The sequence below is a fragment of the Lontra canadensis genome, unplaced genomic scaffold (assembly GCF_010015895.1).
Source record: "Lontra canadensis isolate GAN:19392208 unplaced genomic scaffold, GSC_riverotter_1.0 scaffold54, whole genome shotgun sequence".
NCBI classification, from domain to species: Eukaryota; Metazoa; Chordata; class Mammalia; order Carnivora; family Mustelidae; genus Lontra; species Lontra canadensis.
Genome location: NW_022631048.1, coordinates 10127663 through 10145491, shown reverse-complemented (window position 1 = coordinate 10145491; position 17829 = coordinate 10127663). Strand labels below are relative to the sequence as shown.

General features: G+C 35.7%; 1 protein-coding gene across 1 annotated transcript in view; it reads right to left on the bottom strand.

Annotated features, from left to right (window-relative positions):
* Positions 1 to 17829, bottom strand: part of ZPBP (zona pellucida binding protein) — a 104999-nt gene that overhangs the window by 41433 nt on the left and 45737 nt on the right. Inside the window, exon 6 of the mRNA XM_032875012.1 lies at positions 15440 to 15516. Coding sequence (XP_032730903.1) covers positions 15440 to 15516 — 77 coding nt within the window. The remainder of the gene's footprint in view (positions 1 to 15439; positions 15517 to 17829) is intronic.

The following is a 17829-nucleotide window of genomic DNA, read 5'->3' as shown; positions in this document are numbered from 1 at the left end:
AATCAATGACATCCTTCGGGTAAACACCCAGCAGTGAGATTCCTGGATCATAGGGTTGTTCTATTTTTAACTTTTTGAGGAAACTACACAGTGTTTTCCAGAGCAGGTCTACCAGTTTGCACTCCTAACAACAGTGTAAGAGGGGTCCCCTTTCTTCACATCCTTGCCAACACCTGTTGGTTCCTGTGCTGTTAATTTTGGCCGTTCTGACAGGTGTGAAGTGATATCCCGTTGTAGTTTTGATTTATATTTCCCTGGTTTGTACCTTATTTGCATTTCCCCGTAATCTGTGATTACAAAGATGTTGAGCATTTTTCCATGTGTCTGTTCACCACCTGTAGGTCTTTTTTGGAAAAATGTCTACTCATTCCTTCTGCCCATTTTTTAAATAGATTATTTGTTTTCTGGATGCTGAGTTTTGTAAGTTTTTTATATATTTTGGGTCCTAAACCTCTATCAGATAAGTGATTTGTAAATATTGTCTCCCATTCCGTCCGTTGCCTTTAGTTTTGTTGGTGTTTTCTTCACTGTGCAGGAGCTTTTTATTTTGATGAAGTCCTGATAGATCATTTTTGCTTTAGTTTCCCTTGCCTCAGGAGACATATTTAGTAAGAAGTTGCTGTGGCCAATGTCAAAGAGGTTACTGCTTGTGTTCGCCTCTAGGATTTTAATGGTTTCCTGTCCCACATTTAGGTCTTTCATCCATTCTGAGTTTATTTTTGTGTATTATGTGAGAAAGTGGTCCAGTTTCATTCTTTTGCAGGTTGCTGTACAGTTTTCCCAACACCATTTATTGAAGGGACTATCTTTCTTCCATTGGATAGTCTTTCCTGCTTTGTCGAGTATTAACTGACCGTACAGTTGTAGGTCCATTTCTGGTTATTCTATTCTGTTCCATTGATATATGTGTCTGTTTTTGTGCCAGTACCACAGGTCATGATAACTACAGCTTTATAATAAAATTTGAATGGGGATGCCTCCAGTTTTGTTTTGCTTTGTTTTGGCTATTTGGTGTCTTCTTCAGTTCCATACAAATGTTAGGATTTTGTTCCAGCTCTATGAAAAATGCTCGTGGTATTTTGATAGGTAGTGCATTAACTGTGTAGATTACATTGGGTAATACAGGTATCTTAATACTTGTTCTTCCAATCCATGAGCATGGAATAGTTTTCCATTTATGTCATTTTTCAGTTTCATTTATCTGTGTTTTTTATCTCACTTTATTTAAATTCGGTTAATTAACATATAGTGTATCATTGGTTTCAGATGTAGAGTTCAGTTATTCATCAATTGCATGTAATACCCAGTGTTCATCACATCACGTGCCCTCAATGTCCATCACCCAGTTATCCCATTCCCACCACCCAGCTTCCCTCCAACAACCCTCAGTATTTTTCCTAAGAGTCTCTTATGGTTTGTCTCCCTCTCTGATTTCATCTTACTTTATTTTTCCTTTCTTTCCCCTATGATCCTGTTTTGTTTCTTTTTTTTTTTAAGAGTTTTATTTATTTATTTGACAGAGAGAGATCACAAGTAGGCAGAGAGGCAGGCAGAGAGAGAGAGAGGAAGAAGCAGGCTCCCTGCTGAGCAGAGAGCCCAATGCGGGACTCGATCCAGGACACTGAGATCATGACCTGAGCCAAGGGCAGAGGCCTAACCCACTGAGCCACCCAGGCGCCCCCTGTTTTGTTTCTTAAATTTCACATATAATTGTCTTTCTCTGACTGACTTATTTCACTTAGCATAATACCCTCTAGTTCCATCCACATCATTGCAAATAGCAAGATTTCATTAGTTCTGATGGATGAGTAACATTCCAGTGTGTGTGTGCGCCTGTGTGTGCGTGTGTGTGTGCACGCGTATCAAAAATGACCCTTTCCATTCACTACATTTGTATCTTTGGGGTAAATACCTAATAGTACAGTTGCTGGGTTGTATGGTAGCTCTACCTTCAACTTTTTGAGGAAGCTCCATACTGTTTTCCAGAGAGGTTATACCACCTTGCATTCTCACCAGCAATGTTTTATAGTTTTCAGAGCACATATCTTTTACCTCTTTGGTTAGGTTTATTCCTAAGTATTTTATGGTTTTGGGTACAATCAGAAATGGGACTGATTCCTTGATTTCTCTTTCTGCAGCTTCCTTATTGCTATATAGAAATATAACAGATTTCTGTGTATTGGTTTTGTACCCTGTGACTTTACTGGATTTATGTATCAGTTTTAGCAATTTTTTGGTGGAGTCTTTTGGGTTTTCTGTACAGTTTATCATGCCATCTGCAAATAGTGAAAGGATACAAAAACACTGATTTAAAAGGATACATGCACTCCAATGTTTACAGCAGCATTATCAACAATAGTCAAGTTATGGAAACAGTCCAAATGCCAATTGACCAGGTGAACGGATAAAGAAGATGTGGTATATATACACAATAGAATATTATTCAGCCATAAAAATGAATGAAATCTTGCCCTATGCAACAACATGGACGGAGCTATAGAATATTATACTAAACAAAATAAGTCAGAGAATACAAATACCATATGATTTCACTCATATGTGGCATTTAAGAAATAAAACAGAAGAGGGAGGCAAACCATAAGAGACTTTAACTATAGGAAACAAACTGATGGTTGTTGGAGGGGACGTGGGCAGTAGGGGAGGTTAAATAAGTGACAGGGATCAAAGAGGGCATGTATTACAATGAGCACTAGGTGTTCTACAGAAGTGATGAATGACTAAATTCTACTTCAGAAACCAATAAAACACTACAAATTAACTAACTACAATTTAAATAAAATCCTGGAAGAAAAGAAAGAAAATAAAACAAAGGAGTTAAGGAAAAAAAGAGAGAGAGGCAGGCCAAGAAACAGACTCTTCACTAGAGTACACACTAATGGTTACCAGAGGGGCGGGGGGGCGTGTAAGAGGTGGGGGAAACAGGTGATGGGGAATCAGGAGTGCACTTGTCATGATGAGCACCAGGTGATATATGGAAGTGTTGAATCACTAAGTTCTATACCTGAAATTAATATTATACTGTATGTGAACTAATTGGAATTTAAATAAAAATTTAGAAAAATGAAATAAAATCGATGACATATGAAAATACGTGAGAGGCAGCTAAAGCACTGCTGGGTGGAAATTTACAGCACAAACCTTTATATGAGGCAAGAAAAAAAAACAACACTAAACAAAGTCCCTATCTCAAGAAACTATAAAAAGAACCAGAAGACTAAAAAGAAAGAGAATAGAAAAAAGGAAATAAGATGGAAGTCAAATTTAATGGAACTGAAAACAGGAAAACAATAAAGTCAATGTCACACAAAGCTAGTTTTTCATAAGATCAATAAAATTAATAAATTCTAGCAAGAGTGACAAAAATAACAGAGAAGACCAAACAGAACGATTAGCAATGAAATGGAGAGTATTACTAACAGGTGCTGAAGGTCAGTAACAGAAAACTCCACAGGACTTTATGTTCAAGCTTATGACAAATTAGAAATGGACCAACTCTTCAAACACCACCAAGTTAAAAATTCAACTACAATAAAAACAAATATCTGGGGGCGCCTGGGTGGCTTGGTCGGTTGAGTGTCTGCCTTCGGCTCAGGTCATGATCCTGGAGTCCTGGGACTGAGCCCCGTGTCAGGCTCCCAGCTAAGCGGGGAGCCTGCTTCTCCGTCTTCCTCTGTGATCTCTCTAACTCTCACTCTCTCTCAAATAAATAAAAATAATCTTTAAAGAAATAAAAACAAATATCTGAATAGTTCTGTAACTATTAAAGGAATTAAATATGTAAGAAAAAGCTCCGCAAATAAAAATCTCCCGGTTTCCCAAGAAAATTCTACCAAACATTTCAAAAACTAATGCTGAATTTAAATAATCTCTTCCAGAAAACAGAAGAGATGGTAAAACTTCCCACTTTATTTTGTGAATCTAGTATTACATAAATACCAAAGCCAGACAGAGTCTGTATCAAAGAACAACTATGGACCAGTATCGTTCATGAACTCAATACAGTATGAACAAACTAAATCCAACCATGTCTAAGACATTATACAGCATGACCATGTGGGATTTATTCCAGGTAGGCAAGGTCGCTTCATTATTTTAAAACCAATCAATGTCATCCACATATCCGCATATAAAAGAAGAAAAATCCTATGATCTCAAAAATTAACTCAGAAAAGCCTTGGACAACAGCCAATACTTATTATTAACAAAATCTCACCAAAATAAGATTACAGGGGAATTGTTTCAGAATTATTTACAAAAAGCATCTATAAAAAACCTACAGCAGACATAGTACTTCATGTTGAAAGGATGAATGCTTTCTCCATAAGTTCAAAAAAAAAAGAAAGGGTATCTACTCTCACTACCTATATTAAACACAGCATGGATGTTTTAGCCACTTCAGTAATTCAAAATATCAGTAAAGAGCCAAACGTACAGATTGGAAAGGAAAAAATAAAACTGCCTCAATTAGGAAATGACATGACTGTCAGCAAAGAAAATCCCAAGGAATGTGAAACCCTCCACAATACAAAAAACCTCCTAGAGTTCTTATCTAAGTTCAGCAAGTACCTTAGAAACAAGGTAAACATGTGCTGATAAAAATGCATTACCATGCACTGACAATGAGCATATAGAAACACAAATTAAAACACAGTATTACTTAAGGCTGTTCCACAGAAAAGGAAACACTTAGTATAATCTTCTTAAAATGTATAGGTTATGTATGTTAAAACATACAAAAAAGATGATAAAAAAAATGTCGGTGAAGACCTAAAAAGATGTAGAGAGAGATCATGTCCATGGATTGGAAGAAAGAACACAGTAAAAATGTAAGTTATTCCCAATTTTATACAGAGGCACACCTCAGAGATACTGTGGGTTTTGTTCCAACGGCCACTCCAAAGCCAGTATCACAATAAAATGACTCAAATTTTTTGGTTTCCCCAGGCATACAAAAATTATATTTATGCAACCTTCTAGTCTATTAAGCGTGCAATGGCAGCAGTATGTCTAAACAAAACATTGTACAGACCTTAACTAAAAAATACTTTTTGCTAAACAATGCTAGCCGTCATTTGAGCTATCAGGAAGTCATATCTTTTTGCTGGTGGAAGGTCTGCCTCGATGCTAACAGCTGCTGACTGACCAGGGTGGTGGTGGCTGAAGGATGGTGTGGCCGTGGCCATTTCTTAAGCTAAGACAACAGTGAACTTTGCCACATCGACTGCTCTTGCTTTCGTAAATGCCTTCTCTGTAGCATGGGACGCTGTTTGGTATCTACCCATAGAACTTCTTCCGAAGTTGGAGTCCGTCCTCTCGAACTCCACCACCGCTGCTTTATCAGCTAAGTTCCTGCAATATTCTAAATCCGTTGTTGTCCCTTCAACAGTCTTCACAGGATCTCCACCAGGAGCGGATTCCATCTCACGAAACCACAGTCTTTGCGCGTCCATAAGAAGCAGCTCCTCCTCCGCTCATGTTTGATCCTGAGACTGTAGCAATTCATTGAGTCCCATCTTCAGGCTCCACGTCCACTTCCAGGTCTCTGGCTGCTTCCACCACATCTGCAGTGACTTCCTGCACTGAAGTCTGGAACCTTCAATTTGTAAAGAAGCGCAGTAGCTGTGAAGCGCAGTAAAGCAAGGCGTAATAAAATGAGGTGTGCCTGTGCAGGACTGACTAACATAATTCCTACCAACATCCCAAAGGGTTTTGTAGACATACACAGACTTGCTAAAATTTATTTAATGATGCACAGATCCTAAAATAGATAACACAATCCTGCTAAGACAGGGATACAATGGGATGAATAGTGGCCCATCATTAAGGCCACAGTAGATAAAACAGGGAGGTATTGAGAGGCATAAACACAAAGAAGGGAAAAGGATAAAGAACCCAGAAATAGAGCCACACAAATATTCTCAACTATAGTTGAACAAAAGAACCAAAGCTATTCAATGGAGAAAGGACAGCATTTTTAACAAAGGATGTTGGGAGAAATGTGACATCCACAGGCAAAACAATAACAACAAAAATAGGCTGGCCCTAAATCTCATACATAAAGCAAAACTAACTCAAAATGATTGCAGATACCATTTGTATTGTAAAAACAAAAAAAAAAATGTAATATGTAAAAAAATTAAAAATAAAAAATAAAGAGTGGAAAATCTTCGAATATAGGACTATACAGAGTTCTTAGGTTTGATCCAAAAAAGCACAACCTGTTAAAAAAAATGGATACGTTTGACTTCATAAATATTAAAAACTTCTTTCCTTAAAAACCCATGTGAAGAAGAAGAAAAGACAAGCTAAAATCCAAGAGAAAATATTTACAAACAACATATGAGAAAAACACTACATCTAGAATATATAAAGAACCCTTTTCACTGAACATGAAATAAGCAAAAATTCCAATAGAAAATGAGTAGCAGATAGTTCATCAAAAGGATGTGCAGGTGGCAAATAAGCATAACAAAAAACGACCAACATCATTAGCAACTAGGGAAATGCAAATTAAAATCATAATGGGATATTACTAAATTACTTTTCCATGGGGGATAAAATAAACAATAGTTACAATACCACATGCCAATAAGAACTTGGAGAAATGACCACTCATACACTGCTGATGGAAATGTAAAATTAACTATAATATGATCCAGAATTAGTAAGCCAAAATGGTGAATTATTTTCACATGAAAACTTGTACACCAAAGTTCACAAAAGCTATAATTTTGCCAGTCAAAAATTGGGATCAGTCCAGATGTCCTACAACAGATACAAAGCTAAGTGAGCTGTGGTATATGCACCATGCAACACTACTCAGTAATATAAAGGAACCAACATTAGTACATGCACCACCTTGGATATCCTGAGCGAAAAAAGCCAATCCCTTAAGGTTTCATTCTTTATGATTACTGAAACTTTAAAAACAGAGGACAGAATAGCGAATGTCAAGCGTTAAGGAAAGGGGGAGCAGGGGCAGAGTTAGGAAAGAGGTGGGCATGGTTTAAAAAAGCAATAAGGGATCCTTGTGGGACTGCAACTGTCTGTATCTGGACTATAGTGGTGGATACATGACTGTGCACAAGAACTTAACACATAGAAACAAATTTGCGTAGACTGGCCAAAGCTAAATGGGAGCCATGGATTTTAGCAATGTCAATATCCCTGCTTTATCAGTATGTTTGCAAGACGTTAGCACTGGGAGAAACTGGGCAAAATGTACAAGGGAATCCCTTATAATATTCTTACAACTGTAGGTCTACTTAAAATTCTCCTTAGTATTTTCACATAAAATAAAAAGATCTTAAAAAAACTGATGTATGAGTGTCCCTGTATAATTGTTACAATAATTTTAAAACAAAGCCACAAATTCTACAGCATGCATCTCATACGGTAATGGTGTTTGAACTTCCTTTTTTAAAGGAGGCAGACCTGTGAGTGCTTTGACCAAGATACTACAACACAGAAGATGCCAAGTAACTCCCAAACTGAGTTAGAAAAGGCCTATGGTTTATGCTTTTCACTTCCTATGGCTTTCTTACAAAAGGTGACCCCCTGTCTCAGAAACAAACCATCTGCTATGAGAAGTTTAAACCACATGGATGTTTGAAAATATGGAGATGGTAGAGAATGGAGTGTGGGAGAGAAAAAAGAAAAATAGAAGAAATCATAGCTGCAATTTTCCAAAAAATTGGTGAAAAACATGAAATCACAGTTTCAATAACCACAAACCAATCTCACATAGACCACATACAAATAAGACCAAACCAAAGCATACCATAATCAAATTGCTAAGAACTAAAGACACAGAAAAAAAAAAAAATACTGAAAGCAAAGAAAAAAACCAACACATTAAAACAACAATCTGTAGGGCCACCTGGGAGGCTCAGCTCAGTCAATTAAGTGTCTGACTCTTGGTTTCCGCTCAGGTCATGATCTCAGGGTCATGAGATCAAGCTTCAGGTTGGACTCCACACTGGGTGTACTGCCTGCTTAAGATTCTCTCTCTCTCTCTCTCTCCCCCTCTCCCTCTGCTATTTCGCCTCCAACCCCTGCTCTCTCTAAAATAAATGTCAGTGTTTTAAAAAAATGTAAATAATGGACTTCTTATCAGAAGCAATAGAGGCAAGAAGAGAGTGAAAAAGAACCTAAAATGTTGAAAAAGTAGCCTCCCAGATGAAAATTCCCTAACCAATGAAATATTCTTCATAAATAAATAAATAAATAAATAAATAAATAAAAACAGAATTTATAGGTAAAAGAAAACTGAAGGAATCCTTTGTCAGCAGATCACAACTACAACAAATGCAACAGAAGATTTTTCAGGCTAAAGGGAAATAATATCAGATAAAAACTTTGATCCTTAGAAGAAAGGAAGAACATAGAAAATGGTACCACACATGTAAAAGACTATTTGTTCTTTAAATATCTTTAAGATATGCATGACTGTTTACAGCAAATGCCTTCAAAGTATTTTTATAATATATGTGGATAGAATGACTGCAAAAAGATGAGGGTGGTTTAAATGAAGCTATAAAATGGCAACATTTCTATATTTAGCAGGAAAGGGCAAAATACATATTTTATGTGAACTGTGAAATGACAAAAAGATGTGTATCACAATTTTTAGAGCAACCACTCAAACAAATAAGTCAAAGAGCATACAGCAATGAGGACAACAGCCAATCAAAACTTCTGAGAGGCCCATTTGCTTAACTTAATAGCTGCAATCTAACAGGAAGGTTTCCAATATAACATACATCAAGGGGCCAATTGCATACTTTCTGGAGACCAGAGAGGATGGGGGTGCAACCTGTGTATCTCCCTCTCTCCCAGTCTGGGACAGCTATCTCCTGAGAAGGAGCTCCTGTAAATGTTAGTCCCTGGTTTTTGCAGCTGCCACTAAATGGGCGCTCCTTAATTACTGGGCGCTGGTGGCAAGCAGGGCTCAGGTTCAGGGATTCAACGGGACAGCAGAAAAGAAACCCCACAGGCTTGCTGCAGAGGGAACAATCAGAAAATCTCACCTCTCCCTCTTCCCCTGAAACAGGTAGGTGTGCATAATTTAAATGCTGCATCCTAAGGACCTAGCTTCCAATCACCCTACATATAGGTACTGAGGAGATCTTCCCTTTGGGACCCTGACAGATGTTGGCACACCCTCAACTAGTGGGAACCACTAAAATCAAAGAAGGTTGCTTGGAAAAATCACAGGAGTATGAAGACAACAAAAAGTCAAACATTATGGGGATCCCTAAAAGAAAAAAGGGGCAGAAAGCTATCTGAAGAAACAAGGGCTGAAAACTTCCTTAACCTTAAGAAGGAAACAAAATATCCAGATCCTGGAAACACAAATGGACCTGAAGAAGAAGAACCCAAAGAAACCCACACCAAGACACATTTATTAAATTATCAAAAACTAAACACAGAAAAAGAATCTTACAAGCAGCAAAAGAAAAACAATTTGCTATAGACAAGGGAACCCCCACAGGACTACTACTGTTTTCAACAGTAATTCTGGCCAAAAGGGAATGGCACAATATTTTCAAGGAGCTAGAAGACAAAAACTGCCAAACATGAATGCTCTTCCATAGAAAGTTGTATGACAGAAATGAAAGGAGAGAGAGAGCTCTGCATACATTCAGAAGCTGAAGGAGTTGCTCACCTTACGAGAAACTGGCCTTACGAGAAAGGTTAAACGGAGTTCCTTAAGCTAAAAGGAAAACATGCTAACTGGTAAAAGGAAAATACATGAAAGTATAAATTTCAAGGGGAAAGGTAAATCTACAGTGGAATTCTGAATAATCTACTGTTAATAGTTTAATCACTTACTAAATATAGTATGAAGGTCAAAAGACAGTAGAAATAACTATAATAAATATAATAATTTACTAATGGGTACACAAGACAAAATTTAAATAGGGACATAAAAACATAAAACATTAAGGGGAGTAAAAGTAAAGAGCTTCAGAATTCATGTGAATTTAAGTCCATTACAGATTAAAATAAAATGTTATAACTGTAAAATATTGTACATAATTCTCATGGTAACCACAAAGCAAAAACCTACAGTAAGAACACACAAAGAGAAAAGAATCTAAACCTAACGTTGCAGGAAGTGAGCAAGGAAACTGAGCAAGAGAGAAAGAGAGGAAAAAGGGAATTAAAAAAAAAAAAAGCCACATACAAAAAATGCTGATATATCCATAACTACTTACTTGAAATGTGAAGGGACTAGAATTTCTAATCAAAAGGCATGGAGTGGTTTACTGGATATAAAACAAGACCGAACTATATGCTGTCTACATGAAATTGACTTCAGGTTTAAGGAAACACAAAAAATGAAACTGAAGGAACAGGAAAAGATACTCCATGTAACTGGAAACTAAAAGAAAGCTGGAGAAGCCATGCTTAATAGAAGACAAAATAGATTTTAAGGCAAAAAATGTAGTAAGCGACAAAAAAAAGTCATTACACGCCCATCAACTCATGAACAGATAAAAAAATGTATCTATAGACTATGGAATATTATTCAGTCATCAAAAAGAATGAAATCTTGCCATGTGCAACAATGTGGATGGAACTGGAGGGTATTATGCTGAGTGAAATAAGTCAGTCAGAGAAAGACAAGTATCATATGATTTCACTCATATGTGTAATTTATGAAACAAAACATGAATATAATGAAAGGGAAGGAAAAATAAAATAAGATAAAATCAAAGAAGGGGAAAACCATAAGATACTCCTCTTAACTCTAGGAAACAATCTGAGGGTTGCTGCAGGGGAATGGGGAGGGGAGATGTGGTAACTGGGTGATGGACTTTCAGAAGGGCACTTGATGTAATGAGCGCTGGGTGTTATAGGCAACTAACGAATCACTAAACTCTACCTCTAAAACTAATAATACACTATAAGTTAATTACTTGATTTTAAATAATAAATTTCAAAATGCATGTCAGCAATGAAAAATAAAGAAGTAATTAAAGGTACAAACTTCCAGTTATAGTTGACCCCCAACCACCCATGGAGGATATGTCCCAAAACCCCCAGTGGGTGCCGGAGACTGTGAATATTACTCAACCCCATAATGCCATGTTTTGTTCTATCCACACACACCTATGGTACAGTTTAAATTATCAAGTATACCACAGTAAGGGATTAACAATAAGATAGAACAATTATAATAATGTACAATAATAAAATTTACAGGAATGTAATCTCTTTATCTCTCTTAAAATATCTTATCGTACTGTACTTGACCCCTTGTTTTACTTGTGATGATGTGACATGACAAAAGTCCCTACATGATGAGAAGTGTGGTCAATAATGCAGGCATTGTGACACAGCATTAGGGCTACTAATGACCTACTGACAAAAGAAGGAAGATCATCTGCTTCTGGACTGTAGTTGACCATGGGTAACTGAAAACATGGGAAGTGTGTGCAGAGAGAATTTTAAGATCTACTTCTCTTAGCAACTTCCAAATATACAATGTTGTTGACCAGAGTCAAAGTGGTGTACCTGACATCCCAGACTTACTCACTCTGTAGTTGTACACACAAAATGTGCAACTCTGTGTGTTTACAGATGTCAACTTACTGTGGTAATAGCATTGCAATAGATACATGTATTAAATCATTATTTGTATAGCTGAAACTAATAACAACATTGTATGTCAAAAACCAATATCATGTTATATGTCAATTTTATCTCAATATAAATAAATGGGTAGATAGATAAAATGAAACTCTAAAAATAAACTCAAAGGATAAAAAAGGGGAACAAAATTAGGCAACAATGTAAAACAGTAGGCATAAATCCAACTGTATCATAATTACATTAAATTTTACTGGAATAAATGCTCCAATTAAAGATTTTTTATTGAGACAAGGGGTTTAATTATATGTTGTCTACAAGAAACTTGCATTTTAAATATAAAGACACAGATAACGGAAATTAAGTGGTTAGAAACATATATCCCTTGCAAACAGTAAGCATTAGACAACTGAATTAATAACATTAATTTCAGATAAAATTTGAGAGCAAGAATTAAAGGGGACATTTCAAAAGAATAAAAGAACAAACTCCAGTTTTTAGTTTAAAGGTCTCACATATTTTGTTAAATTTGTAATGAAGACATATGTGGGTTTTTTCAATAAATGCAGGATTAGTATTTGGCACAAACGAACAAATATCCAACATAATCTCTCAGTAAATGAGGAATAGAGGGGACCTTCCTTGATCCGCTAAAAGGCATCTATGAAAATTTGGAGCTAACAGCATATTTAATAGTGAAAGCCTAAACTGTAGCTTCCCTAAGATCAGGAACAAGAAAAGGATATCTATTCTCACCACATCTATTCAACATCATAACTGTAGATTCAAACAGGATCAGGAGAGAAATAAAAGGCATAAAAATCAGAAAAAAAGGAAACACTGTCTCTTATTTGCATCTGATGACATGATGGTTTACACAGAAAATCCTAAGTAGTCCTTAAAGCAACTACTGTAAGAAATGAATTTAACAAGCGGCTATAAATACAATATGCAAATATGCACCATGCAAACATCTACTGACAACTGAAACAACTGACCAATGAATTTTTTAAAGAGTCCATTTAAGACAGCACTAAAAAAATTAAAACCCACAAAATACTTAGGAACAAATTGAGCAGAAACTGTGCGATGCAAGCCCTTTAAACAAAAACTGCCAAAGAAAAAAATAACAAAAAGGTGAATTTTTTTAAACCTAAATAAAGAGGGAGAACTAACATGTTTAGGTATTGGAAAACTTAACATTATGAAAATATGACTTACCAACTGACCTATAGATACATGGTAACTCTTATCAGAATCCAGGGCATTTTTTTGTTTGTTTTTAGAAATCTGACATGGAGACTTAAAAAAATTCTGTAATTAAAAAGGACTGAGAACATCTAGAACAATCTTGAAAAGGAACCAAAATAAAATACTTATACTACTTGACATCAGATTTGCTGTAAAGGTACAGGCATGAACAAAGGGTGGCACTGGCATAAAGACTGACAAATACATCACTGGAAGAGAAGAGTTGAAAACCAGTGCATCGAAGAAGAAATAGAATATATCTGGATCAAATCTTCAAAGAGATACATCTCCCCCGGGACAAATATGGTAAAGTAAGTCTGAATTTCCCATAGTCGGGGGAACATTTTAGGTTACCTAGACCTTGCTAAATTCAAAGTGTATTTAGTAATAAGAAGTTAATACAAAACGAAAAGGCCCAAAAGTTGAAAACTGAATGAAATGAACAATAAAGCCTACAATACTAAATAATTTTTCAGATTTGTAAATCAAAGTCCCTGGAATGCTTCTGTGAAAACACTCTGGTCTGGAGCTTTTGAATTCATTTTCTTATTGTGCTAACTATTATGCTGCTATCACACTACCATCAACCGAAAAACACCCGTCTATTTTAATATAATAGGCAAAAAGAGACCACCTTATGCCCAGAAAAGAAAAAAAGGGAAACAGGAAGGAAAGCAGAAGAGAAAAAGGCAGATGGATGTATAGGAAAGAAAGAAAGAAAGAAAGAAAGAAAGAAAGAAAGAGAGAGAGAGAGAGAGAAAGAAAGAAAGAAAGAGAGAGAGAGAGAGAGAGAAAGAAAGAAAGGAAGGGAGGGAGGGAGAAAGAGAGGGAGGGAGGGAGGAAAAGAAAGAGAGAGAGAGAGAGAGAGGGAGGGAGGGAGATCCAAATGACAGGAAAATCATAGGGCAGAATGTTTGTTGATAGCAATGTAAGACAGCTACATAATATTCTAAGGAATTAATAAAACTGCACACCTTTGTTACTGCAAGTTTCATGGAATGCAGAATTTGATTTTTTTGTTTCTATATAAGAAGTACAAATAAAATTAATTCTCAGTGTTGAATGATATAAGAAAACTATAAAAGGTATCAGTATGAAATCACCTTGAAGGAAAATAATAAAATGTCTCTGTTTCCTTCCCTAGTCCTAATTTCTTTGCTTGAACACACATTCCCACATCACCAAAGAAATTACACCAGCTGAAGAACTATGACTATTCAAAAGTTTGAAGATTGGTAGGAATCTAAAAGATGTGCTATTAATTAAAGAAAGAATGATTAGCATGTTACCCATGGATTAAGAAATAAGAGTAAAAAAATAAGACTGACTGCTCTCTGGTGCCCCAGAACATAAACCCTATTTCCAAAGTAAAAATAAATAAATAAATAAATATCAAATCTATCCCAGAGATGAAGGTTAAGCCGTAAGGAAAACTTTTAAATGGAATACCAGATAACACACAGATTGATGATGTAGCTATATCTCAGGAGGCACAAATTAAGAAATCATAACCCTGTCAGTTTCACTGGGCAAAAGTGATGGTTGTGGACCTGAACATGCAATATAACTATACTTTTATAAAAACATTTTGACAACTATCATAATGTAAGTAATCTTAAATTCCAAATATTTTAAAATAACATTTTTTAAAGATTTTATTATTTGACAGAGACAGAGTGGGAACACAAGCAGGGGGAGGGGGAGAGGCAGGCTTCCCGCTGAGCAGAGAGCCCAATATGGGGCTCAATCCCAGGACCCCAGGATCATGACCTGAGCCAAAGGCAGACATTTAATGACTGAGCTACCCAGGCTCCCCTAAAAATAACTTTTTTTTTACAAAGTGCTTCTGATCACAGGGGAGTAACCAGAGACAAGACACAAAACTGCCATAAGTTACAGTGTAAACAGTATGTGAAGTATAACATGAAAGAGAAAACTAAAGTAGATTTCTGCTGGGAGGCTCAGCCTCATTTCTGCCTTGAGCATAGATACAGGATGCTGCTTTTAGAAGAACATGAAAATGGTTAAGAAACGTGGTAGATCGGGGCGCCTGGGTGGCTCACAGGGTTAAGCCTCTGCCTTCGGCTCAGGTCATGATCTCAGGGTCTTGGGATCGAGCCCCTCATCAGAGAGCCTGCTTCCTCCTCTCTCTCTGCCTGTCTCTCTGCCTACTTGTGATCTCTGTCTGTCAAATAAATAAATAAAATCTTTAAAAAAAGCAAAAAGAAACATGGTAGATCAAATTTATCATTTTAGGTAGGGTAACAGTAACCCTGAGGGAATTCTACTTGATTAATAATTCTAAATTAACATGGAACAGCAAATAAGGCCAAAGAAACTGAAAAATCACCTTTCTTAATACAGTTACAAGATACTAAATTTTAAAGCATTTCATAAAAATATTAACTGTATTAAGTTATCATTTATTATTTGATGAAGTTTTATTTTTACTGTTGAATTTCCTAAATTGAGGGGTAGATTTGATGTGTTCAATAACTAGCTAAGATGCTTAATTACACACTGAGCATTTTCATGTTTTTTTAAATTTCTCCAGCCTCACATAACATACCTTAGACAGTCTTTTGGAAGATTCACAATTATGGTCTGCACATGGCTTAGGTCCTTTTTCAGTGTCTAGAGATGAAACTGAAAAAATAGATTATATTTTATCAAGGGCCCAAAGTCTGTATCACAATATTAAAATTGGTTTTTGAAATACACAATAGGTCATTTATCTAATATTCCTCATCCAGTAGTAATTAAACAAGTTCTTAATGTTAAACTATACTATTCAGCTATAAATCTAAGCCAAAGATTTGTTTTATGTAAATAAGGAAAACTTCACTAAGTGAACCTAAGGATTAATAATAATGATAGTAACAATAACAATGTCTGATGATGACAATGATGAGAGGAAAGATTAGAGCAGAAATACATAAAATAGAGAACAGAAAAATCATAGAAAATCTTCACCATATGAAGAGTTGCTTCTTTGAAAAGTAAACAAAATTTACAACCCCTTAGTGAAACTAACCAAGGGAAAAAGAAAGGCCCAAACCAACAAAATTATAAATAAAAAAATAATACAACTGATAAGATGGAAATTCAAAAGATCATTAAAAGCCTACTAGGAATAACTATATACCACTTAACTGTACAACATGAAAGACATAAAAACTCGTGAGACATAAAAATCAAAGAGGAAATAAGAAAAAGATGACTTAAGGATTTCCATTAAATAATCTTTCTAATTATTTTGTCAACCTAATTACCACAGTTCTAAAACCTTGTTACTTCCCATTATTTATGAAAATACATAAAAAGAAATCTGAAAAAAAAATTTAAAAATTTAAAAATTTTAAAAAATCTGATTTCTATCCCTAGGTCTAGCACTAATAAACACAGGCATATTATTTAATATATCCTTGAGATCCAGCCTCTGCTCTGTAAAGTAAGAGGCTATTATGATTTTGTCTCCTTCCTAGCTGTGAAAATAGGATTTAAAATGTCAATCTTAACAATCTAAGTTCTATATAATATAACCACAAAAAATTGTGACTAGTTTACTTTTCCCAAATTCTCTATATGAGAAGACAGATCCTGGCTCATATTATCAACATTTGCCCAGCACATTATGTAAAATATGTTGGATGGATAAGCACTGATATGAAAATAATAAAACTGACCATAAAAGTATTAACAATGCAGAATATACTGTGGAATAATGGGAAATCTTCATTACTTCAATATTCTTTTTTTAATATCTCTTCAAAACAGTGTACGTCATGAAATTTCCCTGTTGCCCTCTCAACTGGTATCATAAAGTATTACAAAATATCACAAAAAGACAATATAGTACATCAGAGTGATTTTATAAAACCAAACAAAACAGGTGTTAACCTGAAGCAGACCTCCAAGAAGGGCTGTAAATTGGGTAAAAAAAAGTTTTTGTTTTTTTGTTTTTTTATGTACTATCTTTTAAATCCTTTTTAAAAAGAGACCATCATAAAACTAGACCCAGGAAATGAAAATTGCTAGACTTATGTATCAAATATACAATGAAGTTAAAAAAAGTGCTTTTAAAAATGTAGCCAAATATTTAAAATATCATTTACCTAAGGACTTTTGAAACTACTGTTCATTAAAGTATTTTAGAAGACATTAGGCCAGAGTCTACCTATTTATCATAATATTATTATGAGATCAGATCATCATGAAGAGACACAATTTTATTTTTGAGTATGCATAAAAGTTTAAGGCAAATTTAAAAATCCATCAGAATCTACTATTTATTGGGGTATGCGGGCAGCTCAGTTGGTTAAGCATCTGCCTTCAGCTCAGGTAATGATTGGGCTCCCTGCTCGGAGGCGAGTCTGCTTCTCCCTCTTCCCCTCACCCCGCTCATATTCACTTGCTCTCCCTCAAAGGAATAAACAAAATCTTTTTAAAAAATCTACTATTTAGGGGCACCTGAGTGGCTCAGTCATTTTTTTAGAGTCTGCCTTCGGCTCAGGTCATGGTTCCAGGGTCCCGGGATCAAGTCCCGCATTGAGCGCCCTGCTTGGTGGGAAGCCTCCTTCTCTCTTTTTCACTCCCCCTGCCTGTGTTCCCTCCCTCTCTCTCTGTCTCTCTTTCTCTCTGTCAAACAGATAAATCTAAAAAAAAAAAGAAAGAAAGAAAATCTATTCATTAAACTAAAGCAAAATTGTTGGAAACAATAACAGAATCCACAAAAATTATCCAGTCTTTAGAATCAGTGTAGAGAGTGGTTAATCAAGTGGTTAACATCTAAAATGCTCAAGTTATACTCCAGTACTAAAGGTGGTAAGAGCCAACAGGCAATATTCACCCTCACCACCTTTTTGGGTAAACCAAACAACACTTATGCTGTCTAGATCAGTTCAATTAGCTCTCTGGAGCTAAGAAAGCATCTTTTCTTTCTGAACCCCTGCCTCCTTT